The sequence below is a fragment of the Pseudophryne corroboree genome, chromosome 5 (genome assembly GCF_028390025.1).
Source record: "Pseudophryne corroboree isolate aPseCor3 chromosome 5, aPseCor3.hap2, whole genome shotgun sequence".
In the NCBI taxonomy this organism is placed as follows: domain Eukaryota; kingdom Metazoa; phylum Chordata; class Amphibia; order Anura; family Myobatrachidae; genus Pseudophryne; species Pseudophryne corroboree.
Window position 1 is genome coordinate 190,668,609 of NC_086448.1, and position 27,126 is coordinate 190,695,734.

General features: G+C 47.7%; 1 protein-coding gene across 4 annotated transcripts in view; it reads left to right on the forward strand.

Annotated features, from left to right (window-relative positions):
• The window catches only part of CPVL (carboxypeptidase vitellogenic like), a 392,151-nt gene that overhangs the window by 284,698 nt on the left and 80,327 nt on the right, over positions 1 to 27,126 (forward strand). For all 4 annotated transcript variants that reach the window (XM_063921970.1, XM_063921966.1, XM_063921969.1 and 1 more), the window contains one exon: positions 18,294 to 18,476. In XM_063921970.1, the coding sequence (XP_063778040.1) occupies positions 18,294 to 18,476 (183 nt within the window). The remainder of the gene's footprint in view (positions 1 to 18,293; positions 18,477 to 27,126) is intronic.

Here is a 27,126-nt window from a genome sequence, read left to right on the forward strand (position 1 = left end):
AGAAAGTGGAGAAAACGGGCCAAGTGGAAACCTTCCGTAGGAGCATTCCTGGCTTCCCACCAAGATACAAACTTTCTCCAGATACGGTGATAATGTTTTGCCGTCACTTCCTTCCTAGCCTTTATCAAAGTAGGGATGACTTCTTCCGGAATACCCTTCTCCGCTAGGATTCGGTGTTCAACCGCCATGCCGTCAAGCGTAACCGCGGTAAGTCTTGGAACACGCAGGGCCCCTGCTGCAACAGGTCCTCTCTGAGAGGAAGGGGCCACGGATCTTCTGTGGGCATCCCCTGAAGATCTGAATACCGGGCCCTTCGAGGCCAATCTGGAACAATGAGTATTGTCTGCACTCTTGTTCGTCTTATGATTCTCAATATTTTTGAGATGAGAGGCAGAGGAGGGAACACATAGACCGACTGAAACACCCATGGTGTCACCAGGGCGTCCACCGCAACTGCCTGAGGGTCCCTTGACCTGGCGCAATACCTCCAAAGCTTCTTGTTGAGGCGTGATGCCATCATGTCTATTTGAGGAAGCTCCCAACGACTTGTTATCTCTGCAAAGACTTCTTGATGAAGTCCCCACTCTCCTGGATGGAGATCGTGTCTGCTGAGGAAGACTGCTTCTCAGTTGTCCACTCCCGGAATGAATATCGCTGACAGAACGCTTACGTGATTTTCTGGCCACTGCAGAATCCTGGTGGCTTCCAGCATTGCCACTGCTCTTTGTAAGGCCTTGGCGGTTTACATGAGCCACAGCTGTGACGTTGTCTGATTGAATCAGAACTGGTAGGTCGCGAAGAAGATTCTCCGCTTGTCGTAGGCCGTTGTAAACGACCCTTAATTCCAGTATGTAGATGTGTAGGCAAGCCTCCTGGCTTGACCACCGTCCCTGAAAATTCCATCCTTGTGTGACTGCTCCTCATCCTCGAAGGCTCGCGTCCTTGGTCACCAGGACCCAGTCCAGAATGCCGAACCTGCGACCTTCTAGAAGATGAGCACTCTGCAGCCATGACAGGAGAGTCACCCTGGCCCTGGGGGACAGGGTTATCTTCTGATGTATTGGAAGGTGAGACCCGGACCACTTGTACAGAAGGTCCCACTGAAAAGTCCTCGCCTGAAACCTGCCAAAGGGGATGACCTCGTAGGTCGCCACCATTTTCTCCAGTACTCGAGTGCATTGATGGACTGACACACTTTTTTTTTTTTTTTTTTTTTTTTTTAACAGGTCTCTGACCCAGTTCTGGAGTTCCTGGGCTTCTTCCATTGGGAGAAAAACCCTCTTCTGTTCTGTGTCCAGAATCATGCCTAAGAAAGACAGCCGAGTTGTTGAAACCAACTGTGACTTTGGTAGATTTAGAATCCAGCCATGTTGCTGCAGCACTCTCAGTGAGAACGACACGCTTTTCTGCAACTGTTCCTTTGATCTCGCTTTTATCAGGAGATCGTCCAAGTACAGGATAATTGTGACTCCTTGCCTGCGCAGGAGTACCATCACTTCCGCCATTACCTTGGTGAAAACCCTTGGGGCCGTGGAAAGCCCAAACGGCAACATCTGAAATTGGAAATGACAGGCCTGTACAGCGAATCTCAGGTACGCTTGATGCAGGGGATAAATGGGGACATGAAGGTATGCATCCTTTATTTCTCTAACGTCCTAAGTGGATGCTGGGGACTGGGGACTGGGGATTAGCGGCTCCGCAGGAGACTGGGCACAACTATAAAGAAAGCTTTTAGACTACTGGTGTGCACTGGCTCCTCCCACTAAGACCCTCCTCCAGACCTCAGTTAGATTCTTGTGCCCGGCCGAGCTGGATGCACACTAGGGGCTCTCCTGAGCACCTAGAAAGAAAGTATATTTAGGTTTTTTATTTTCAGTGAGATCTCCTGGCAACAGACTCACTGCAGCGAGGGACTGAGGGGAGAAGAAGCGAACCTACCTAACAGGTGGTAGTTTGGGCTTCTTAGGCTACTGGACACCATTAGCTCCAGAGGGATCGACCGCAGGACCCGACCTTGGTGTTCGTTCCCGGAGCCGCGCCGCCGTCCCCCTTACAGAGCCAGAAGCACGAAGAAGGTCCGGAAAATCGGCTGCAGAAGACTTCGGTCTTCACCAAGGTAGCGCACAGCACTGCTGCTGTGCGCCATTGCTCCTCATGTACACCTCACACTTCGGTCACTGATGGGTGCAGGGCGCTGGGGGGGGGGGGCCCTGAGGGCAATAAATAACACCTTGGCTGGCAAAATATACATCATATATAGTCCCAGAGGCTATATAGATGTAAAATTACCCCTGCCAGTATCACAGAAAAAGCGGGAGAAAGTCCGCCGAAAAGGGGGCGGGGCTTCTCCCTCAGCACACTGGCGCCATTTTTCCCTCACAGTTCCGCTGGAAGGAAGCTCCCTGGCTCTCCCCTGCAGTCTGAGTATACTACAGAAGGGTAAAAAAGAGAGGGGGGGGCACTAAATTTAGGCGCAGTATAGATATATATATATATATATAAAAAGCAGCTATAGGGAAAACACTCATTGATAGTGGGATCCCAGTGTTATATAGCGCTCTGGTGTGTGCTGGCATACTCTCTCTCTGTCTCCCCAAAGGGCTTTGTGGGGTCCTGTCCTCTGTTAGATCATTCCCTGTGTGTTTGCGGTGTGTCGGTACGGCTGTGTCGACATGTTTGATGAGGAGGCTTATGTGGAGGCGGAGCAGATGCCTGTAAATGTGATGTTACCCCCTGCGGGGTCGACACCTGAGTGGATGGTGCTGTGGAAGGAATTACGTGATAGTGTCGACTCCTTACATAAAAGGTTTGACGACATACCTAATGTGGGACAGCCGGCTTCTCAGCCTGTGCCTGCCCAGGCGTCTCAAAAACCATCAGGGGCTCTAAAACGCCCGCTACCTCAGATGGTTGACACAGATGTCGACACGGATACTGACTCCAGTGTCGATGACGAAGAGACTAATGTAACTTTCAGTAGGGCCACACGTTACATGATTGAGGCAATGAAAAATGTGTTGCACATTTCTGATGTTACCCCCGGTACCACAAAAAAGGGTATAATGTTTGGAGAGAAAAAACTACCAGTAGCTTTTCCTCCATCTGAAGAGTTAAATGAAGTGTGTGAAGAAGCGTGGGCTTCCCCTGATAAAAAGATGGTAATTTCTAAGAGGTTACTAATGGCGTACCCTTTCCCGCCAGAGGATAGGTCACGCTGGGAAACATCCCCTAGGGTGGATAAAGCGCTCACACGCTTGTCAAAGAAGGTGGCACTACCGTCTCCGGATACGGCCGCCCTGAAGGAATCTGCTGATAGAAAGCAGGAGGCTATCCTGAAATCTATATATACACACACGGGTGTGATACTGAGACCGGCTATAGCTTCAGCTTGGATGTGCAGCGCTGCTGCTGCGTGGTCAGATTCCCTGTCAGAAAATATAGATACCCTAGACAGGGACACTATTTTGCTAAACGTAGAGCATATAAAAGACGCACTTTTATACATGAGGAATGCACAGAGGGATATTTGCCGGCTGGCATCCAAAATTAGTGCAATGTCCATTTCTGCCAGGAGAGGGTTATGGACTCGGCAGTGGACAGGTGATGCAGATTCCAAACGACACATGAAAGTTCTGCCTTATAAGGGTGAGGAATTGTTCGGGGATGGTCTCTCGGACCTCGTTTCCACAGCAACAGCTGGAAAGTCTACATTTTTACCCCATGTTCCCTCACAACCAAAGAAAGCACCGTATTATCAGGTACAATCCTTTCGGCCCAATAGGGGCAAGCGGGTTAAAGGCGCGTCCTTTCTGCCCAGAGGTAGAGGGAAAAAGCTGCAGCATACAGCCAGTTCCCAGGAGCAAAAGTCCTCCCCCGCTTCCTCTAAGTCCACGGCATGACGCTGGGGCTCCACAGGCGGAGCCAGGTACGGTGGGGGCCCGTCTCAAAAATTTCAGCAATCAGTGGGCTCGCTCACGGGTGGATCCCTGGATCCTTCAAATAGTATCTCAGGGGTACAAATTGGAATTCGAGACGTCTCCCCCCCGCCGTTTCCTCAAATCTGCCTTGCCAACCACTCCCTCAGGCAGGGAGGCAGTGTTACAGGCAATTCAAAAGCTGTATTCACAACAAGTGATAGTAAAGGTGCCCCTACTTCAACAAGGAAGGGGTTACTATTCCACAATGTTTGTGGTACCGAAACCGGACGGTTCGGTGAGACCCATTTTAAATTTGAAATCCTTGAACACATATATAAAAAAATTCAAGTTCAAGATGGAATCGCTCAGGGCGGTTATTGCAAGCCTGGACGAGGGAGATTACATGGTATCGCTGGACATCAAGGATGCTTACCTACATGTCCCCATTTACCATCCTCACCAGGAGTACCTCAGGTTTGTGGTACAAGATTGTCATTACCAATTCCAGACGTTGCCGTTCGGTCTCTCCACGGCTCCGAGGGTCTTTACCAAGGTAATGGCGGAAATGATGATACTCCTTCGAAGAAAGGGAGTTTTAATTATCCCGTACTTGGACGATCTCCTGATAAAGGCGAGGTCCAGAGAGCAGTTGTTGGTGGGGTAGCACTATCTCGGGAAGTGCTACAACAGCACGGCTGGATTCTAAACATTCCAAAGTCACAGCTGGTCCCTACGACACGCCTGCTGTTCCTAGGGATGGTTCTGGACACAGAACAGAGAAAAGTGTTTCTCCCGGAGGAGAAGGCCAAGGAGCTGTCATCTCTAGTCAGAGGCCTCCTAAAACCAAAACAGGTGTCGGTGCATCACTGCACGCGGATCCTGGGAAAAATGGTAGCTTCCTACGAAGCGATTCCATAGGCAGGTTTCATGCAAGAACTTTTCAGTGGGACCTGTTGGACAAGTGGTCCGGATCGCATCTTCAGATGCATCGTCTGATAACCCTGTCTCCAAGGACAAGGGTGTCTCTGCTGTGGTGGCTGCAGAGTGCTCATCTTCAAGAAGGCCGCAGATTCGGCATACAGGACTGGGTCCTGGTGACCACGGATGCCAGCCTTCGAGGCTGGGGAGCAGTCACACAGGGATGAAACTTCCAAGGACTATTGTCAAGTCAGGAGACTTCCCTGCACATAAATATTCTGGAACTAAGGGCCATTTACAATGCCCTAAGTCAGGCAAAACCCCTGCTTCAAAACCAGCCGGTACTGATCCAGTCAGACAACATCACGGCGGTCGCCCATGTAAATCGACAGGGCGGCACGAGAAGCAGGACGGCGATGGCAGAAGCCACAAGGATTCTCCGATGGGCGGAAAATCACGTGTTAGCACTGTCAGCAGTGTTCATTCCGGGAGTGGACAACTGGGAAGCAGACTTCCTCAGCAGGCACGACCTCCACCCGGGAGAGTGGGGACTTCATCCAGAAGTCTTTCAAATGATTGTAAACCAGTGGGAAAAACCACAGGTGGACATGATGGCGTCCTGCCTAAACAAAAAGCTAGAAAAATATTGCGCCAGGTCAAGAGACCCGCAGGCGATAGCTGTGGACGCTCTGGTAACCCCGTGGGTGTACCGATCGGTTTATGTGTTCCCTCCTCTTCCTCTCATACCAAAGGTACTGAGGATAATAAGGAGAAGAGGAGTAAGAACTATACTCATTGTTCCGGATTGGCCAAGAAGAGCGTGGTATCCGGAACTTCAAGAAATGATGTCAGAGGACCCATGGCCTCTACCGCTCAGACAGGACCTGCTGCAGCAGGGGCCCTGTCTGTTCCAAGACTTACCGCGGCTGCGTTTGACGGCATGGCGGTTGAACACCGGATCCTGAAGGAAAAGGGCATTCCGAAGGAAGTCATTCCTACGCTGATAAAAGCTAGGAAAGAAGTAACCGCGAACCATTATCACCGCATATGGCGAAAATATGTTGCGTGGTGTGAGGCCAGGAAGGCCCCAACGGAAGAATTTCAGCTGGGCCGGTTCCTGCACTTCCTACAGTCAGGGGTGACTATGGGCCTTAAATTGGGTTCCATTAAGGTCCAGATTTCGGCTCTATCGATTTTCTTCCAGAGAGAATTGGCTTCACTACCTGAAGTTCAGACTTTTGTTAAGGGAGTGCTGCATATTCAGCCCCCTTTTGTGCCTCCAGTGGCACCTTGGGATCTCAACGTGGTGTTGGATTTCCTAAAGTCACATTGGTTTGAGCCACTGAAAACCGTGGATTTGAAATATCTCACGTGGAAAGTGGTCATGTTGTTGGCCTTGGCTTCGGCCAGGCGTGTTTCAGAATTGGCGGCTTTGTCATGTAAAAGCCCTTATCTGATTTTCCATATGGATAGGGCAGAATTGAGGACTCGTCCCCAGTTTCTCCCCAAAGTGGTATCAGCTTTTCATCTGAACCAACCTATCGTGGTGCCTGCGGCTACAAATGACTTGGAGGCTTCCAAGTTGTTGGATGTAGTCAGGGCCCTAAAAATTTATGTTTCCAGGACAGCTGGAGTCAGGAAGACTGACTCTCTCTTTATCCTGTATGCGCCCAACAAGTTGGGTGCACCTGCTTCTAAGCAGACTATTGCTCGCTGGATCTGTAGTACGATTCAGCTTGCACATTCTGCGGCTGGACTGCCGCATCCTAAATCAGTGAAAGCCCATTCCACGAGGAAAGTGGGCTCTTCTTGGGCGGCTGCCCGAGGGGTCTCTGCTCTTCAACTTTGCCGAGCTGCTACTTGGTCAGGGGCAAACACGTTTGCAAAATTCTACAAATTTGATACCCTGGCTGAGGAGGACCTTGAGTTCTCTCATTCGGTGCTGCAGAGTCATCCGCACTCTCCCGCCCGTTTGGGAGCTTTGGTATAATCCCCATGGTCCTTACGGAGTCCCCAGCATCCACTTAGGACGTTAGAGAAAATAAGAATTTACTCACCGGTAATTCTATTTCTCATAGTCCGTAGTGGATGCTGGGCGCCCATCCCAAGTGCGGATTGTCTGCAATACTTGTATATAGTTATTGCTTAACTAAAGGGTTATTGTTGAGCTATCTGTTGAGAGGCTCAGTTGTTATCATGCTGTTAACTGGGTATTGTATCACGAGTTATACGGTGTGATTGGTGTGGCTGGTATGAGTCTTACCCGGGATTCAAAATCCTTCCTAATTGTGTCAGCTCTTCCGGGCACAGTATCCTAACTGAGGTCTGGAGGAGGGTCTTAGTGGGAGGAGCCAATGCACACCAGTAGTCTAAAAGCTTTCTTTAGTTGTGCCCAGTCTCCTGCGGAGCCGCTAATCCCCATGGTCCTTACGGAGTCCCCAGCATCCACTACGGACTATGAGAAAATAAGAATTTACTTACCGATAATTCTATTTCTCGGAGTCCGTAGTGGATGCTGGGGTTCCTGAAAGGACCATGGGGAATAGCGGCTCCGCAGGAGACAGGGCACAAAAAGTAAAGCTTTTCCAGATCAGGTGGTGTGCACTGGCTCCTCCCCCTATGACCCTCCTCCAGACTCCAGTTAGGTACTGTGCCCGGACGAGCGTACACAATAAGGGAGGATTTTGAATCCCGGGTAAGACTCATACCAGCCACACCAATCACACCGTACAACTTGTGATCTAAACCCAGTTAACAGTATGATAACAGAAGAGCCTCTGAAAGATGGCTCCCTAAACAATAACCCGAATTAGTTAACAATAACTATGTACAAGTATTGCAGATAATCCGCACTTGGGATGGGCGCCCAGCATCCACTACGGACTCCGAGAAATAGAATTATCGGTAAGTAAATTCTTATTTTCTCTATCGTCCTAGTGGATGCTGGGGTTCCTGAAAGGACCATGGGGATTATACCAAAGCTCCCAAACGGGCGGGAGAGTGCGGATGACTCTGCAGCACCGAATGAGAGAACTCCAGGTCCTCCTTTTCCAGGGTATCAAATTTGTAGAATTTTACAAACGTGTTCTCCCCTGACCACGTAGCTGCTCGGCAGAGTTGTAATGCCGAGACCCCTCGGGCAGCCGCCCAAGATGAGCCCACCTTCCTTGTGGAATGGGCCTTAACAGATTTAGGCTGTGGCAGGCCTGCCACAGAATGTGCAAGTTGAATTGTGTTACAAATCCAACGAGCAATCGACTGCTTAGAAGCAGGCGCACCCAACTTGTTGGGTGCATACAGTATAAACAGCGAGTCAGATTTTCTGACTCCAGCCGTCCTTGAAATGTATATTTTTAAAGCTCTGACAACGTCCAACAACTTGGAGTCCTCCAAGTCGCTTGTAGCCGCAGGCACTACAATAGGCTGGTTCAGGTGAAACGCTGATACCACCTTAGGGAGAAAATGCGGACGCGTCCGCAGCTCTGCCCTATCCGAATGGAAAATTAAATAAGGGCTTTTATAAGATAAAGCCGCCAGTTCAGATACTCTCCTGGCGGACGCCAGGGCCAGTAACATAGTCACTTTTCATGTGAGATATTTCAAATCCACATTTTTTTAGTGGTTCAAACCAATGGGATTTGAGGAAATCTAAAACTACATTTAGATCCCACGGTGCCACCGGAGGCACCACAGGAGGCTGTATATGCAGTACTCCTTTGACAAAAGTCTGGACCTCAGGAACTGAGGCCAATTCTTTTTGGAAGAATATTGACAGGGCCGAAATTTGAACCTTAATAGATCCCAATTTGAGACCCATAGACAATCCTGATTGCAGGAAATGTAGGAAACGACCCAGTTGAAATTCCTCCGTCGGAGCACTCCGATCCTCGCACCACGCAACATATTTCCGCCAAATGCGGTGATAATGCTTCGCGGTGACTTCCTTTCTTGCCTTAATCAAGGTAGGAATGACTTCTTCTGGAATGCCTTTTCCTTTTAGGATCTGGCGTTCAACCGCCATGCCGTCAAACGCAGCCGCGGTAAGTCTTGGAATAGACACGGTCCCTGCTGAAGCAGGTCCTGTCTTAGAGGTAGAGGCCACGGATCGTCCGTGACCATCTCTTGAAGTTCCGGGTACCAAGACCTTCTTGGCCAATCCGGAGCCACTAGTATCGTTCTTACTCCGCTTTGCCGTATGATTCTCAATACCTTTGGTATGAGAGGCAGAGGAGGAAACACATACACCGACTGGTACACCCAAGGTGTTACCAGCGCGTCCACAGCTATTGCCTGCGGATCTCTTGACCTGGCGCAATACCTGTCCAGTTTTTTGTTGAGGCGAGACGCCATCATGTCCACCATTGGTCTTTCCCAACGGTTTATTAGCATGTGGAAAACTTCTGGATGAAGTCCCCACTCTCCCGGGTGAAGATCGTGTCTGCTGAGGAAGTCTGCTTCCCAGTTGTCCACTCCCGGGATGAACACTGCTGACAGTGCTATCACGTGATTCTCCGCCCAGCGAAGGATCCTGGCAGCTTCTGCCATTGCACTCCTGCTTCTTGTGCCGCCCTGTCTGTTTACATGGGCGACTGCCGTGATGTTGTCCGACTGGATCAACACCGGTCTTCCTTGAAGCAGAGGTTCCGCCTGGCTTAGAGCATTTTAGATTGCTCTTAGTTCCAGAATGTTTATGTGAAGAGACTTTTCCAGGCTCGACCACACTCCCTGGAAGTTTCTTCCTTGTGTGACTGCTCCCCAGCCTCTCAGGCTGGCGTCCGTGGTCACCAGGATCCAATCCTGTATGCCGAATCTGCGGCCCTCCAATAGATGAGCCCTCTGCAACCACCACAGAAGAGATACCCTTGTCCTTGGAGACAGGGTTATCCGCAGGTGCATCTGAAGATGCGTGCATTGATGTACAGACACCTTTCCTGGTTTTAGGAGATTCCTGACCAGGTCGGATAACTCTTTGGCTTTTTCCTTGGGAAGAAAAACCTTTTTCTGAACCGTGTCCAGAATCATCCCTAGGAACAGCAGACGAGTTGTCGGCATTAATTTGGATTTTGGAATATTCAGAATCCTTCCGTGCTGCTTTAGCACCTCTTGAGATATTGCTAATCCCATCTCTAGCTGTTCTCTGGACCTTGCCCTTATTAGGAGATCGTCCAAGTATGGGATAATTAATACGCCTTTTCTTCGAAGAAGAATCATCATCTCGGCCATTACCTTTGTAAAGACCCGAGGTGCCGTGGACAAACCAAACGGCAGCGTCTGAAACTGATAGTGACAGTTTTGTACAACGAACCTGAGGTACCCCTGGTGTGAGGGGTAAATTGGAACGTGGAGATACGCATCCTTGATGTCCAAGGATACCATAAAGTCCCCTTCTTCCAGGTTCGCTATCACTGCTCTGAGTGACTCCATCTTGAACTTGAACTTCTTTATGTACAGGTTCAAGGACTTCAGATTTAGAATAGGCCTTACCGAGCCATCCGGCTTCGGTACCACAAATAGAGTGGAATAATACCCCTTCCCTTGTTGTAGAAGAGGTACCTTGACTATCACCTGCTGAGAGTACAGCTTGTGAATGGCTTCCAAAACCGTCTCCCTTTCGGAAGGGGACGTTGGTAAAGCAGACTTCAGGAAACGGCGAGGTGGATCTGTCTCTAATTCCAACCTGTACCCCTGAGATATTATCTGCAGGATCCAGGGATCTACCTGCGAGTGAGCCCACTGCGCGCTGTAATTTTTGAGACGACCTCCCACCGTCCCCGAGTCCGCTTGAGAAGCCCCAGCGTCATGCTGAGGCTTTTGTAGAAGCCGGGGAGGGCTTCTGTTCCTGGGAAGGAGCTGCCTGTTGCTGTTTCTTCCCTCGACCTCTGCCTCGTGGCAGATATGAATAGCCCTTTGCTCTCTTATTTTTAAAGGAACGAAAGGGATGCGGTTGAAAAGTCGGTGCCTTTTTCTGTTGGGGAGTGACTTGAGGTAGAAAGGTGGATTTCCCGGCTGTAGCCGTGGCCACCAAATCTGATAGACCGACTCCAAATAACTCCTCCCCTTTATACGGCAAAACTTCCATATGCCGTTTTGAATCCGCATCGCCTGTCCACTGTCGCGTCCATAAAGCTCTTCTGGCCGAAATGGACATAGCACTTACCCGTGATGCCAGTGTGCAGATATCCCTCTGTGCATCACGCATATAAAGAAATGCATCCTTTATTTGTTCTAACGACAGTAAAATATTGTCCCTGTCCAGGGTATCAATATTTTCAATCAGGGACTCTGACCAAACTACCCCAGCACTGCACATCCAGGCAGTCGCTATAGCTGGTCGTAGTATAACACCTGCATGTGTGTATATACTTTTTTGGATATTTTCCATCCTCCTATCTGATGGATCTTTAAGTGCGGCCGTCTCAGGAGAAGGTAACGCCACTTGTTTTGATAAGCGTGTTAGCGCCTTGTCCACCCTAGGAGGTGTTTCCCAGCGCTCCCTAACCTCTGGCGGGAAAGGGTATAATGCCAATAATTTCTTTGAAATTATCAGCTTTTTATCAGGGGCAACCCACGCTTCATCACACACGTCATTTAATTCTTCTGATTCAGGAAAAACTATAGGTAGTTTTTTCACACCCCACATAATACCCTGTTTAGTGGTACCTGTAGTATCAGCTAAATGTAACGCCTCCTTCATTGCCAAAATCATATAACGTGTGGCCCTACTGGAAAATACGGTTGATTCGTCACCACTGGAATCAGTGCCTGTGTCTGGGTCTGTGTCGACCGACTGAGGCAAAGGGCGTTTTACAGCCCCTGACGGTGTTTGAGGCGCCTGGACAGGCACTAATTGATTGTCCGGCCGCCTCATGTCGTCAAACGACTGCTTTAGCGTGTTGACACTATCCCGTAATTCCATAAATAAAGGCATCCATTCTGGTGTCGACCCCCTAGGAGGTGACATCCCCATATTTGGCAATTGCTCCGCCTCCACACCAATATCGTCCTCATACATGTCGACACACACGTACCGACACACAGCAGACACACAGGGAATGCTCTAAACGAAGACAGGACCCACTAGCCCTTTGGGGAGACAGAGGGAGAGTCTGCCAGCACACACCAAAAAGCGCTATATATGACAGGGATAGCCTTATAATAAGTGCTCCCTTATAGCTGCTTTATATATATCAAGATATTGCCATTAAATTTGCCCCCCCTCTCTGTTTTACCCTGTTTCTGTAGTGCAGTGCAGGGGAGAGACCTGGGAGCCGTCCTGACCAGCGGAGCTGTGAGAGGAAATGGCGCCGTGTGCTGAGGAGATAGGCCCCGCCCCTTTTTCGGCGGGCTCGTCTCCCGCTATTTTGTGAATACAGGCAGGGGTTAAATATCTCCATATAGCCTCTGGGGGCTATATGTGAGGTATTTTTAGCCTTTATATAGGTTTACATTTGCCTCCCAGGGCGCCCCCCCCCAGCGCCCTGCACCCTCAGTGACTGCGTGTGAAGTGTGCTGAGAGGAAAATGGCGCACAGCTGCAGTGCTGTGCGCTACCTTTAGAAGACTGCAGGAGTCTTCAGCCGCCGATTCTGGACCTCTTCTTACTTCAGCATCTGCAAGGGGGCCGGCGGCGCGGCTCCGGTGACCATCCAGGCTGTACCTGTGATCGTCCCTCTGGAGCTGATGTCCAGTAGCCAAGAAGCCAATCCATCCTGCACGCAGGTGAGTTCACTTCTTCTCCCCTCTGTCCCTCGTTGCAGTGATCCTGTTGCCAGCAGGAATCACTGTAAAATAAAAAACCTAAGCTAAACTTTCTCTAAGCAGCTCTTTATGAGAGCCACCTAGAATTGCACCCTTCTCGGCCGGGCACAAAAATCTAACTGGAGTCTGGAGGAGGGTCATAGGGGGAGGAGCCAGTGCACACCACCTGATCTGGAAAAGCTTTACTTTTTGTGCCCTGTCTCCTGCGGAGCCGCTATTCCCCATGGCCCTTTCAGGAACCCCAGCATCCACTAGGACGATAGAGAAATAGAATTACCGGTGAGTAAATTCTTATTTTCTAGTGACACCATAAAATCACCCCCTTCCAGGCTGTAGATCACTGCCCTGAGCGATTCCATCTTGAACTTGAACCTTTTTAAGTACAGGTTCAGGGATTTTAAGTTAAGAATGGGTCTGACCGAGCCATCCGGTTTCTGTTGCCCCAGATAGGGTTGAATAGTACCCTTTTCCCTGTTGCATTACGGGAACCCTAATAATCACTTGCTGTAGACACAGCTTTCGAATTGCAGCCCACACTATCTCCCTCTCTGGGGGATACGCTGGTAAAGCCAATTTGAAGAATTGGCGGGGAGGCACGTCTTTGAATTCCAGCTTGTAACCTTGGGACACAATTACCATTGCCCAAGGATCCACATCCGACTGAACCCAGACGTGGCTGAAGAGTCGAAGACGTGCCCCCACCGGAGCGGACTCCCTCAGTGGAGCCTCCGCGTCATGCGGTGGATTTAGTAGAAGCCGGGGAGGACTACTGTTCCTGGGAACTGGCCGTAGCAGGCATTCTTTTTCCCTCTACCCTTACCTCTGGCGAGGAAGGAGGAGCCCTGACCTCTTCTGGACTTATGCGACCGAGAGGACTGCATCTGATACTGCGGCGTTTCCTTTCCTGTGGGGGAACATAAGGCAAAAAAAAGGTAGATTTACCCGCGGTAGCTGTTGAAACCAGGTTCGCGAGACCTTCCCCAATTAAAAGCTCACCCTTGTAAGGCAAAATTTCCATATGCCTCTTGGAGTCGGCATCACCCGTCCATTGGCGGGTCCACAGCATATATAAGACTGCGTCTTTGATGTGACCTAAGGTCAATAAAATGGTATCCCTATCTAGGGTATCAATATCAGCTGACAAGGTATCTGTCCAAGCTGCTACCGCGCTACAAACCCAAGCCGATGCTATTGCCAGTCTGAGCAAAGCCCCCGTATGTGTATAAATTGATTTTAAGGTAGTTTCATGCCTGCGATCCGCAGGACCTTTTAGTGTCGCCGTGTCCGGACACGGTAGGGCCACCTTTTTGGACAAGCGTGTTAAGGCCTTGTCGACCGTGGGTGATGATTCCCACCGTAACCTGTCCTTTGAGGGGAAAGGATACTCCATAATAATTCTTTTGGGAATCTGCAGTTTTTTGTCTGGAGTTTCCCAAGCTTTTTCAAATAATGCGTTCAGCTCATAAGATGGGGGAAACGTTACCTCAGGTTTCTTTACCTTAAACCTGTGTACCCTCGTGTCAGGGACAGAGGAGTCATCTGTGATATGCAAAACATCTTTAATTGCAATAATCAAATAATGAATACTTTTTGCCACCCTTGGGTGTAACCTTGCATCATCATAGTCGACACTGGAGTCAGAATCCGTGTCGGTATCAGTGTTTAGTATTTGGGACAGGGGACGTTTTTGAGACCCTGAAGGGCCCTGTGACACAGTCAAGTCCTTGGACTCTGCTTTGTCCAATCTCTTATGTAATAAATTTGCATTTGAAACATTCCACATGTCCAACCAATCAGGTGTCGGCGTTGCCGACGGAGACACCACCATCATCTGCTCCACCTCCTCCTTAGATGAGCCTTCCGCTTCAGACATGCCGACACACACGTACCGACACAACCCCACACACACAGGGATATTTATATGGAGACAGATCCCCAATAAGGCCCTTTGGAGAGACAGAGAGAGAGTATGCCAGCACACACCCAGCGCCACTGACACCGGAAATAGAATTCCCAGATAAAACAGCGCTTTTATATAATTATATATATAATCACATTATATATACACTCACTGCTGCTTAATAAGTGCCCCCTCTGTTTTGCCTTGTGTCTTTAGCAGGGGAGAGTTCGGGGAGCCAGCTCCATGCTGAGGGACCAGGCTCCGCCCCCTCACCGGCGGGCTTCGGTCCCGCTCATTTTTACAATACTGGCGGGGGTTATGATATATAGTGCCTCTGTAAGCCTATATATGTATGTTTGCCGGCCCTATTGGTTTATTGCTGCCCAGGGCCCTGCACCCATCAGTGCCTTGTGTGTTGTGTGTGGGAGCAATGGCGCGCAGCGCTTACCTCAGTGAAGATCTGAAGTCTTCTGCCGCCTTGAAGTCTTCTTTTCTTTTTATACTCACCCGGCTTCTATCTTCCGGCTCTGCGAGGAGGACGGCGGCGCGGCTCTGGGACGAACGGCAGGGTGAGACCTGCGTTCCGACTCCCTCTGGAGCTAATGGTGTCCAGTAGCCTAAGAAGCAGAGCCTATCACTTAAGTAGATCTGCTTCTCTCTCTCCTCAGTCCCACGATGCAGGGAGCCTGTTGCCAGCAGTGCTCCCTGAAAATAAAAAAACCTGACAAAATTATTTTTCAGAGAAACTCAGGAGAGCTCCCCTGTAATGCACCCTATCTCTTCTGGGCACAAGATCTAACTGAGGTTTGGAGGAGGGGCATAGAGGGAGGAGCCAGTGCACACCCATACTAAAAGTTCTTTATAGTGCCCATGTTTCCTGCGGAGCCCGTCTATACCCCATGGTCCTTACGGAGTCCCCAGCATCCTCTAGGACGTAAGAGAAAATCCACTTTTCCTCCCCTGACCTCTTTCCTTCTTCTATTCAGTGTCTCCACCTGGATGTCCTATTTGCTAAATAAAGCTTAACCTGTCTAAAACTGAGCTAATCATCACCTCTACTACCCACCACTGGTATCCCTCACTGTTGACATTACTGTCCGGTTCTGGCTTCCTTGGTGTCCTTCTTGACTCCTTCCTCCACTTCTCTCCAAACAAGTATCTAGCCAGCATATTTTCCTTTTTTAATCATGACTTTGGGCCTAATTTATGTTTGTACACAATAGCCGATGTTTACGCAATGGAGCGATTATCACCAGACTGTGCATGTGCCAAGGTGCCGCTGCAGTCTCGCTCGCACAAAGGATTTCATGGAGAACTTGTTGACAGGGGTGCTCATTCCGAGTTGTTCGCTCGCAAGCTGCTTTTAGCAGCTTTGCACACGCTAAGCCGCCGCCTACTGGGAGTGAATCTTAGCTTATCAAAATTGCGAACTAAAGATTAGCAGAATTGCGAAAAGACATCTCTGTGCAGTTTCTGAGTAGCTCGAGACTTACTCTGCCAGTGCGATCAGTTCAGTGCTTGTCGTTCCTGGTTTGACGGCACAAACACACCCAGCGTTCGCCCAGACACTCCTCCGTTTCTCCAGCCACTCACGCGTTTTTCCCAGAATCGGTAGCGTTTTTTCACACACTCCCATAAAACGGACAGTTTCCGCCCAGAAACACCCACTTCCTGTCAATCACATTACGATCACCAGAACGAAGAAAAAACCTCGTAATGCCGTGAGTAAAATACCTAACTGCATAGCAAATTTACTTGGCGCAGTCGCACTGCGGACTTTGCGCATGCGCATTAGCGACTAAACGCTCCGTTGCGGGAAAAAAAAAAACGAGCGAACAACTTGGAATGACCCCCAGGAAGTGACCATTTTGGAGGTGTTAATGGGGAGATGTTGGGAAAATGCAGGTGTGCCATGGAAATTTTCGGAGTGTGCATCTGCAGTCAGCTGCAAGCTCATACATGCAAAAACATGGCACCTGCGTCCAGTCTGCGCAGCCATAGACCAACCCTTAGACCCGATGTTCCTCATTTTTGAGTAAAGGCTGCGACGATTTTGCAATGGCTCCAGTGGGCATCTTTTTTTTTTTTTTTTAATTTCTGGGTGGCAGCTTCACTTGCTAACATTAGCAGCTATGTAGCCTTGAAAATTGCATTTGTGTACAAACCTGAATTACTGTAGCCCCATTGCCAAAATCCTTACCAATCTATCATTCTCCCACATTAACGTTGGAAACTCCATGGGACTGGTCTTCCTCTCCTCACCACTCTGCAAATTCCTACATCGGCTGCCTGTAATGTCCCTGAATCCATTTCAGACTTCACCTTGAAAGCATTCCCCAACCCCCCCCCCCCCCCACATCCCTGTCATCGTTATGAGATATTCGCCCTCATGCCCTTTTAAGACTTCTCCAAGTAAAACTTACTACAAAAGCAGTATGTAATTTCTAACCAGTATTTACAAACCATTCACTTGAAGAATTTTAAAATACCATCATTATTATAGTCTAATATAAAACCCCACATCCACGGAATACTAAGTAATACAACTCGTGTAGTTGAGCATTTCTGTAATGTCCACACTACAAAGCTACAGAACATGCCTTAGAGCAAGATGGAAGTAATTATTCTTTATTAGGCTGTATTGTTCCATCTACCGTCAATGTGAAAATATTTGTGGGGCTGGACTTAAATATAGTGTAGAAGCTTGTATGTAGAGGAGAAATGGGAGGAGGAACAGGGTAGTAAATATTAAATTGAGCATAGTAATGAAATGTAAAAAATAAGGAATGATCACTATTACGAACATTAGAAAATGGAGACTTGAATGGGGTAGAATCAATATTACATTACACTAACTGTAATAAATATTATGTTTTTGTCTCGACTGGAAGCTCTATTTTATACACCTACTGTAGCTGCATCAGTTTTTGGGTTTCTGAACTCTTATTTTTCTTATGTAACCTGTATACATTTCAAGCTTCAGCCAGTATAACATTGAATTGTGCACAAATCCGCTGTACTTGCTTCCGCATTCAGTTCTTGTACACGATTTATAGGCGCCCCAAGCAAAGCTTCAGCCTACCAACACTCTTGGTGAGGCTGCGGTTCCGTTGCACTGATGTTTGATGCAGAATGATGCCCAGGGGCAAACACACAATCTCAAGTGGCAAAGGGATTCCAAATGTTGCCTTTCTGAAAAACCAAAACAAAAACGTCATACAATCAACTGGCAAATACTTTGAGTCCCTTTTGACTATGTATTGAATTGCAGTTTCACCTTCTTGGGGAAAAAAAAGTTTAAGAACAGAAAATAATTATTAAATTAAAAAAAAATGCTCTTATCCCCATTAAGTTTTTTCGTGTAAATAAATAAAAGAAAATGAAACCACAAACAATTTTTATCCATTCATTGCCGTAAATTGTCAGCTGTGACCTTGATACAAGATGCCCTATTTTGGGCAAAAATAACTATATAAAAAGATCACTGAAAGTGTTTCCACAAGAAAGTTCATGCCAGGCCTGACCACTGCGTCTCTTCTGCTGTTATGAAACTACACAACCCAGCATGCCCTGCCACAGTTTTGGCACTCCTTAATAGCAAAACTGTGGCAGGGAATGCTGGAACTTTTAGTTTCACAACAGCTGGAGAGCCACAGGTTGGCCAGGCCTGGTTCATGCATTCAACAGCAATCTATTGAATTAAATGGAGTACTGCTGCCCAGATTCTGTGAACCATTTTTAGCAAGTTGGCTAGGAAGATCCCATAATTGTACTTAAAGTATTCATTTTATATGTTTTCAGGTTCTCCTGTACAGTGGCCAGCTGGACGTTATAGTGGCAGCTCCTCTTACTGAGCGATTTCTACAGACCGTACCTTGGTCCAGGCTAGAGGAATACAAGAAGGCTGAGAGAGGAGTCTGGAAGGTCAGGCAGACAGATACAGAAGTGGCTGGTTACGTTCGTGTGGCTGGAGAATTTGCTCAGGTAAAGGAGGATAATTCTGCTTCATATATTAGGGCTGGGTATCTTGTGGCCCCATAAGTGGGATAAGGCATCTTTCATAGTTATGGCAATGCTTTCCCACTTACACTTCTTATACCCATCGAGGAATGATGCTGTGGAAATGTCCTTACACATGGTACAAGCATGCATACAGAGAAGGGTATACAGCACATGCGTCTGTGTGGGTAATCGGCAAGGTGGGTAATTTGTGACAAAATTGGCCCTAGCATGTGGCTATGACTGTATACGGTAAGTGTCACTGGGGCAGGTAGTAAATATTTTCTATAAAGGGCTCCATAATATGTAGGCGCTTTGTCAATAAAGGTGAGCTATAATTAGGCACAGTGTACACCACCTAGCCTCTGTAACTTAGGGGGTAATTCAGACCTGATCGTAGCAGCAAATTTGTTAGCAGTTGGCCAAAACCATGTTGCACTGCAGGTGTGGCAGATGTAACGTGCAGAGAGAGTTAGATTTGGGTGGGTTATTTTGTTTCTGTGCAGGGTAAATACTGGCTTCTTTATTTTTACACTGCAATTTAGATTTCAGTTTGAATACACCCCACCCAAATCGAACTCTCTCTGCACATCTTATATCTGCCCCCCTGCAGTGCACATGGTTTTGCCCAACTGCTAACAAATTTGCTGCTGCGATCAGGTCTGAATTACCCCCTTAGTTTTTGATATGTTAAGTATGCCACAAAAGTTTCTTAAACAATAAAAATATTTATATTGAAAATACATAATTTGTCAATTTTTATGTCAAACACATACAGCGGAGTCTTAATAGATATTTAAGTGTTTCATTTCCTGGGTGTTCTCAATGCAGGACACTCTTGTCACTAAAGAGGATTTGTGTACCACTATACAGGGGTCCAGTAGCGGGCTGGGCCATTGGGAGCCTGGGTCACTTCCCGCTGGACCACCTCTCACCAGTGCCCTGGGCCCCATACTATTGACCAATAGGAGGTTGACAGTCGCAGACATGTTCAGGGCACTACTCAGCACGGGTGTAGTATGGCTGACCGGCGGTCTCCTGACCGCCGGTCAGCTTACCGACGCCGGGATCCCGGCAGCATACCGACGCCGGGATCCCGGCAGGGAGGGGCGAGTGCAGCAAGCCCCTTGCGGGCTCGCTGCGCTCGCCACGCTGCAAGCTCGGTGGCGACCTGCGGTCGCCACTGGTTCTATTCCCACTCTATGGGTGTCGTGGACACCCACGAGTGGAAATAGTCCCTGTTGGTCGGCATGCCGACCATCGGGAAAGTGAGCCGTCGGGCTCGTGGAGGAGGTCATGTGACTGTCGGTCAGCTGACCGGCGGTCACATGAATACCACCCCTCAGCACAGCCTATGAGAGCTTACAGTAGCCATTGAGGGGAGAGAGGAGACCACTATTACATGGCGTATCCTGATCTGTGGGGGCTGACTTTTGGGGACTAGAGGCTGACTTTTGGGTGGACGAGGCTGAGTGAGGGTGACTGTAAAACATATCCTTTACTGTATGTTGTGCTTTTGCGTGGGTTTCTCACTATTACACTTCATATTCTGTTGCTGTGTGGGCAGCAGTCTGTGTGTAGGAGGCAGTTGCTGCTTCTAAATCATGAAATACACACGTGTAGCAGTCTGTTTACACATTTGCCTGCATATTGTCAGCTGATGCTGCTCAACGCATTGTAGTGCATGTATATGTACTGTGCTTCATGTGTGTACTGTGTGGCATATACTGTATGTATGTACTATGTAGTTTATGTAATATGGAGACTGTGTACATAGAGTGCGTGTGTTTTACAAAGCATGTGTATGTACTGGGATGGATTGGCCCACTATCAGAACAGGGAACTTACCACTGGGAACAGACCCCCCCCCCCCCCCCCCCCTCTTATCAGTGTGTTGGGCCCACACAGTGACAGCCCCATGGCCTCAGTTAGGGCACGACTGCTCTCTGAGCTATGCCTGTGGCCAATCATCTCTGAAGTGACCAGGCAGTTTGTGCTGTACCGCAAACATACTGATGGGTACTAAACATACTGGCCACGCAGGTTGCAGGGGTGGGCATTGTGGCACGTGAGAAGGGGTGGTTTGCAATACTGCAGACCCATGCTCCATGTCCCGGCACCTTGGCGGGAGAAAACAAAAATCTGTTATGCTGTGCCATCGATGGAAGGAAGCAATCTGGTTCTCCCCCATCAATGGCAAAAGTATTCTACATCGGCCATAAACCATCGATGATTATGAATTGTCAATGGCCATCCCTAGTAAAGATGCATTTCCGATTCCAGTACAGAAATATATAGCGCGGCGTGACAATTATGCTATAGTTGTACACTATAGATTTGTGCACCCTACCAAGTATTTCTATGATATGTACTTATTGTTTGTGTACAGTATATATTGTCAGTGACAAACCCAAAGAGTTTTCCTGGCTAAGAGCTGACACCATGCACACAATGAAGGTGTGTTCACCAAAATTGGGGTGTGGCTTGTGCCGCTAGGCCATGCCTCTGGTATAAAATGCTTTGAAAAAGCCAGTTCAACATAAAATACATTTTAAAAGCTACATCCACATAAAATACATTGGGGGGAAAAAAGATTAACATAATACACTTCAGTTCTCCCATGTGCCATTGCAGCAGCCCCAGCTCCACACCCGGTCTGTGCCAAGGCACCTTCAGCCCCTCTGCTTTCTGGTGGGTGTCTCACCTAGTATCCAGCTCCTTCAGTCCCCAAAGTGCCGCTGGTGCTGTGTGCCCATCTAGAACGCAGCTGTTTCCGTATCCGTTGCGGTCACCTGACCTTGAGTGTCAGGAGCTGCATTTGAATAAAGAAAGAGCCGCATGTGGCTCGAGAACCACGGGTGGGCCATCGCTGCTATATATACTTTATAAGGGTTTAACAGCTGTTGCCTTTGCTGTTTGAGCAACACTATTGGATGCTCCTCCTACCGATTAAAGGCAGTACCTTTGGACCACCTGTCGTATAAGAGTGGGGTCATTCAGAATATATCTTGACAGAGGTCCGTGTGGGGGTCGAAACGTTGATCTGATGTAAAACACCCCTGTTTGAATAAACTAATTTGTCACAAAATGGAGGTATTCAGCACTCCCCAGCCGCACTTTCTCTTACCTGCGCTGCACTTTGAGGCACTGTCTGTCATCCGCTGGTTCATCTGCCGTCCTGCTCTGTCTGCCGCAGCGCTGTATCTCCATTACCGGTGCTCCCAGGCCTGGCAGCCATTGTCTGTCTCCACTGCCCACTCCACGCAGGCAGTTTCCTCCAAAACCAGTCATGGATGGAGCCATGACCGTTCTGAGTTCTGGTTAGCTGACCACCCCGAGTCCAATCAGGAACCATTTTACAGTCGTGATTATCACCACCAATCTCCAGCAAGCCAGTGGTGTAAATCTTGACTCCCAGCACAGGCAAATTGCCAGTGAGCTCCTGACTCTCCTGCTGGATTCTAGACAAGTGCAGTTTTCATCTCTATCACTCCCTGGCTTCCTGAGCTAACCTGAAGGGGCTGCTCAGCTCATCGCAGCGTATCCAGATTCACCGGTACAGTCAATCCCAGTGATCCTGAAGGGCTGCTCAGTTCATCATTGCAGCATTTTCCAATTCACTGGTACAGCCAATCCCAGCGTTCCTGGAGGGCTGCTTCTGCAATTCAATTGCAGCATTTCTCAATTCGCTGGTACAGCGAATCCCAGCGTTCCTGAAGGGCTGCTTCTGCAACTCCATTGCAGCATTTCTCAGTTCGCTGGTACAGCCAATCTTAGCGTTCGTGAAAAGCTGCTCCTGCAAATCTGTTGCAGCATTTCCAGATTCACTGGTTAACCTCATCCCAGTGATAGTGAACCCTCAGTGTTATGAACTTCCCAGCTATTCTACTTCAGTGGTAATCCAATACCCCGGTGTTCCAGTTCCCCTATATAGCTGGTACCACATCTTCAACTCTACTCACCCGAAACAGCATCCAGTCAAGATTTCCTGAATAGCCGAACTGCCATGTGTATAAATGAGTAGATCTTATATTAAGCCTGCCCAATTCCGTCCTAACATCTCAAGCCAAAACCCAGCAGCTCAACCTAGTCTGCATTCAGAAACAACCTTAGCTATGACAGTTCGCTTGTGTGTTCAAACCTGGTGAATGTGCCTTCCCTCTGTTGCATGTATATTTTTGTGTGTGTAAATTAAAAAACAAAAACATTTATTTACCGGTACAGCCAATCCCAGTGATCCTGAAGGGCTGCTCAGTTCATCATTGCAGCATTTCCCAATTTGCTGGTTTGGCTGTACACACTGCACCTCGACCCTCAAAATGTTGTGTAAGGACCTGAAGTGAGCAGTTCATGGGAGGAAACCCATCAACATAATAGAGTTGAAACTGTTTGTATGGAGGAATAGGGTATAATTACTCCAAACTGATGTTCAGGACTAATGAACAGCGGGGAGAGACGGGGAGTAAGGCTTAGTCAGCGGCGATGTGGACTAAGGCTATGTACACATCTTTGCGATGTCCACGCGATGCGACATCGCTTGCGACGGGACTCCGGAATCGGCAAGTGCATACAGACTTGCTGATGTCTGCTGCGATGAGCGGCAGCGGGGGGATGAGTGTGGCCATGGTGAATACGACACGCTGGAGCGCGCATCATACACTATATCTGTCGTACACACTATACAATATCGATAGGAACTGGGCGATTGCCGGATCCTATGCAATATTGCATAGTGTTTATGCGCACTTAGGGTTAGGCACTTCTGAAGGGGTGGTTAGGGTAAGGTACTAAGGGGGAAGGTTAGGGGGCAGTGATGTGACGTAAGGCAGAGCCTTTCCTGTCATACTAACGTATACGCCAGAGTTTTTACTATATAAAGTAAATCAAAAATACAAAGACTATATTAGAAATATCATCTTTGTGTGATTCTAATCCTATTTATAGTCAAAACTCTGGAGTAAAAAGTCTATGGCAGGTGAGGCAGTGCCAGCACCTGTGAATAATGCCCACATGAACCCATGGGCTTATATATAGTGTGTAAATCTGGCTCTGGTACTAGCCAGTGCTTCCTGAGCCATTTACCTCATCGCACGTCCCTGAGAGGGGAGAACACCCCACATTCACTCCTGTCAGTCTTTCCATCATCTGGATCCCGGCGTCAGTATTATGACCGCCGGGATCCTGTGCGCCGGCAATTCATACTAAACTCGTCTGAACTATGCCATTCAGACATATCTGGTGTATGCATTTAACAATATATTGTTCGTAAGCTGTACGAACAATATATCGCATAGTGTGTATCCAACCTAAGATATGCCATTTGCTGGAGCCCAGTTACGTTGTACAGATTTTTTGTTTCAAATAATGCTCACAAGAACATGTCGCGGAGGAGTCCCAGTCAGTAAGCTACAGGAGTTCTGTCCATACATTGGTGAGGTTGGAATCCACAAGCCTTGAGAAAAGGTGATCTCTTACCACACAATTTCTTCTAACATTATTGCACATAAGCTCACTGCTGGAATTTGGGAGCATTTGCTGCATGAAATACGAGATCACTGAATATATCTTCCTAGGTTTTTCAGGCATGTGAACATAGTTAATTTATAAGCATGAAAAGAAACTTTAGAAGTGCACAAAACAAAAATTACATTTACAGTTTCCATCTGCTGCACCGTTTAGATGCTGTTGCTGGCACTGCAGGGTGACATGGAGATCTTTTTGTTTGACTGTGATGAGAAGAACAAACACAAATAGCTGATTGCATCCACATACTGTCCACAGGCCTGTCTTTAGTGCTTGCAGTTAACACCAGGGATGGAAATAGCTTGTGTGGAAAAACGTAAAATATCCTAGATCTAATATCCCTTTTTGCACCTAATGCAAAATAACTTTCTTCAGAACTACTTACTGTACTTGCCTGTGCTGACATATATTTGATGTTTTTTAACAATTTGTTCAGCCGCAGTCAGAAAATGAGAAGTTTGGGTGCAGAGTATTTGAGTGGGAAGTGTATCACAGAGGCCTGTTTAAAATTCAATGAGGTCACTGACGGCAAGATACTAGTTTGGGCCTAATTCTAACCCATCTGTATGTCAAATCCACATAAAGGATACATTATTGATGGTGTAATGGTTAGCATTACTGCCTCACAGCAGTGAGGTCATGGGTTAGATTCCCATCACAGCCGTAACTGTGTGGAGTTTGTTTATCCTCCCTATACTTGCGTGGGTTTCCTCAGAGTACCCCGGTTTCCTCCCACAGTCCAAACATATATTGGTAGGCTAATTGGCTCCCTGACAAAAATTAACCGTAGTGCGTAAGTGGGTGTACATGGGCAGACTAGATGGGCCAGGTGGTTCTTATCTGCCGTCAAATTCTGTTTCTATGTAATCTGAAACACTCGGGTAAAAAAAAAAAAAAACCCCAAAACACACAGTGTCATCTGGGCCAGTCAGTGCCCACTCAGCCCAATGTGTGATTTGACTCTGGTGTTAGAGGGTTTGAAATCTGCATTCAAAAGGAAAAGTAATAGACTCTAATTATTTTTTTAAACTGCAATACAAGTCACAAATCACTGTATGTAATAGATACTAAAACGCATTTTCCCTGCAAGTCCCTGTATTACCAAAAATATTGGAGTCCAGAGATGGATGAAGATCTCCCCCAGGCTAGTTTCCAAAACTTAAGGTGTACCCACATTTGAAAGAGGCAGTCCATGTTCGATGGAAAAATTTTATTTACCATAGATGGGGAAAGGGTACTAAATGTGTTTGATCTACTCCATAGTGGCCTGAACACATGTGGGGGCTCCCTTGTTTGAAAGACCAGAGTCAGTGGGCCTGATTCAGGTCTGGTTGCTAATCTGGAAATTATGCAATGTACCTATGTTCGGTACATTGTGCATCCGCAGGACCCATACTGGCCATGTGCTGTATGGGTCCTGGGTCGCTGCTCGCAAGACGGCTGCAGATGTCATGTGATTGACCGTCTGCAGCCGTTTATAGGCATGGAGGCGGCAGCGATGGTTTCTGTTTCACAAAACTGAGGCATGTTGCCTCCATTTATTGGGAGTGCTGAGCCCGGGGGTTTCCGTCTGCCGACAGAGATTTCCTGGCCTTTGGGTTACTCAGCCTGCCAATGGTATCGCAGAGTGATCCAATGCTGCGTCCTCTGAAGTAGCAGTGGATCAAGCATGTAGGAGGCGTTTAGTTATGCCAGACTACTCCTGTGGAATTACGATATATAAGTATCCCTACTGCTTTCAGGGAAGCAGCAGCAATGCGTAATACAAGCACACCTGAATCGTGTTCAATGTGCCCATTTAGTAGTTGTTTAATAGTAATCATCAAACAAGGGGCCTATTCATGATCACTAATAGGTCTGTCATATATGCGGAAATGCTAGATTAAGGGGTACATTTACTAAGCAGTGATAAGAGCAGTGAAGTGAGCCAGTGGAGAAATTTCCCCATCAACCAATCAGCAGCTCTGTATCATTTTATAGTATGTATATTGTAGATATTACTTCAGTGATGATTGGTTGCCATGGGCACTTCTCCACTGGCTCACTTCTACGCTCTTATCACTGCTTAGTAAATGTACCCTTAAGTATGTTTTAAGTAACTGGCACACTCATTAGGGGCACAATGGGACCGCTTAGTGTTCAGCAAACTCAAAAAACCTTTGTGAGAATCACGCATTTCTGGAGCCCCGCTCGTTTCTATTGGAAGAGAGATCCAAACGGATCCCTCTGCAGCCTCTGCAAGGAACATGGTAACGCATGCGCAGAAGTCTGGCACGGGGTGGAAAGTATCACTGCTGTTTCTGTAGCTGTATTGCTGATCGCGACCACATTTGATTTTTGGTGCAGCTGCTGCATCAGAGCAATGCTGAATTGATCTGGTAATTAAATATCCAAACCGCAATTTGCGACGGGTTGGCTACTAAGAGCTTTACTTGGTAAAGCTCATTTCAGCTAGAGAAAGGACTTTTTTCTCTTCTCTCCCTATTTCTAAAATTAAAAAACTGCAGTCAACAATTTCACAGCGTTCTCTCTTTCAGTGATGCAGCCCCCATAGGTCTCAGTGGGAAGTGATTCATTATGCTCTTTATGGAGTAGACTTGACTCACCTCTCACATATACAGGCTGACGTGCAACAAAAGTCTAGTTTATAACCCACACCCAATGGGGTATATTTGCTGAATGGCGGCTTTTCAAAGTCACCAATTGTCTGCACTTAATACCCCATTAGCTTCTGAGATAAAAATTTGTAAAGTCCATTTTAATTTATAGCCAGTGATTGATGTATTTATTGAAGGTCGAAAATCTATTTTACTAAAAGGGCTTTTATTCGCTTTACTTTATCCAAAAATGTGTTACGATTAAAATAAGAATTTACTTACCGATAATTCTATTTCTCATAGTCCGTAGTGGATGCTGGGAACTCCGTAAGGACCATGGGGAATAGCGGCTCCGCAGGAGACTGGGCACAAAAAGTAAAAGCTTTAGACTAGCTGGTGTGCACTGGCTCCTCCCCCTATGACCCTCCTTCAAGCCTCAGTTAAGATACTGTGCCCGGACGAGCGTACATAATAAGGAAGGATCTTGAATCCCGGGTAAGACTCATACCAGCCAC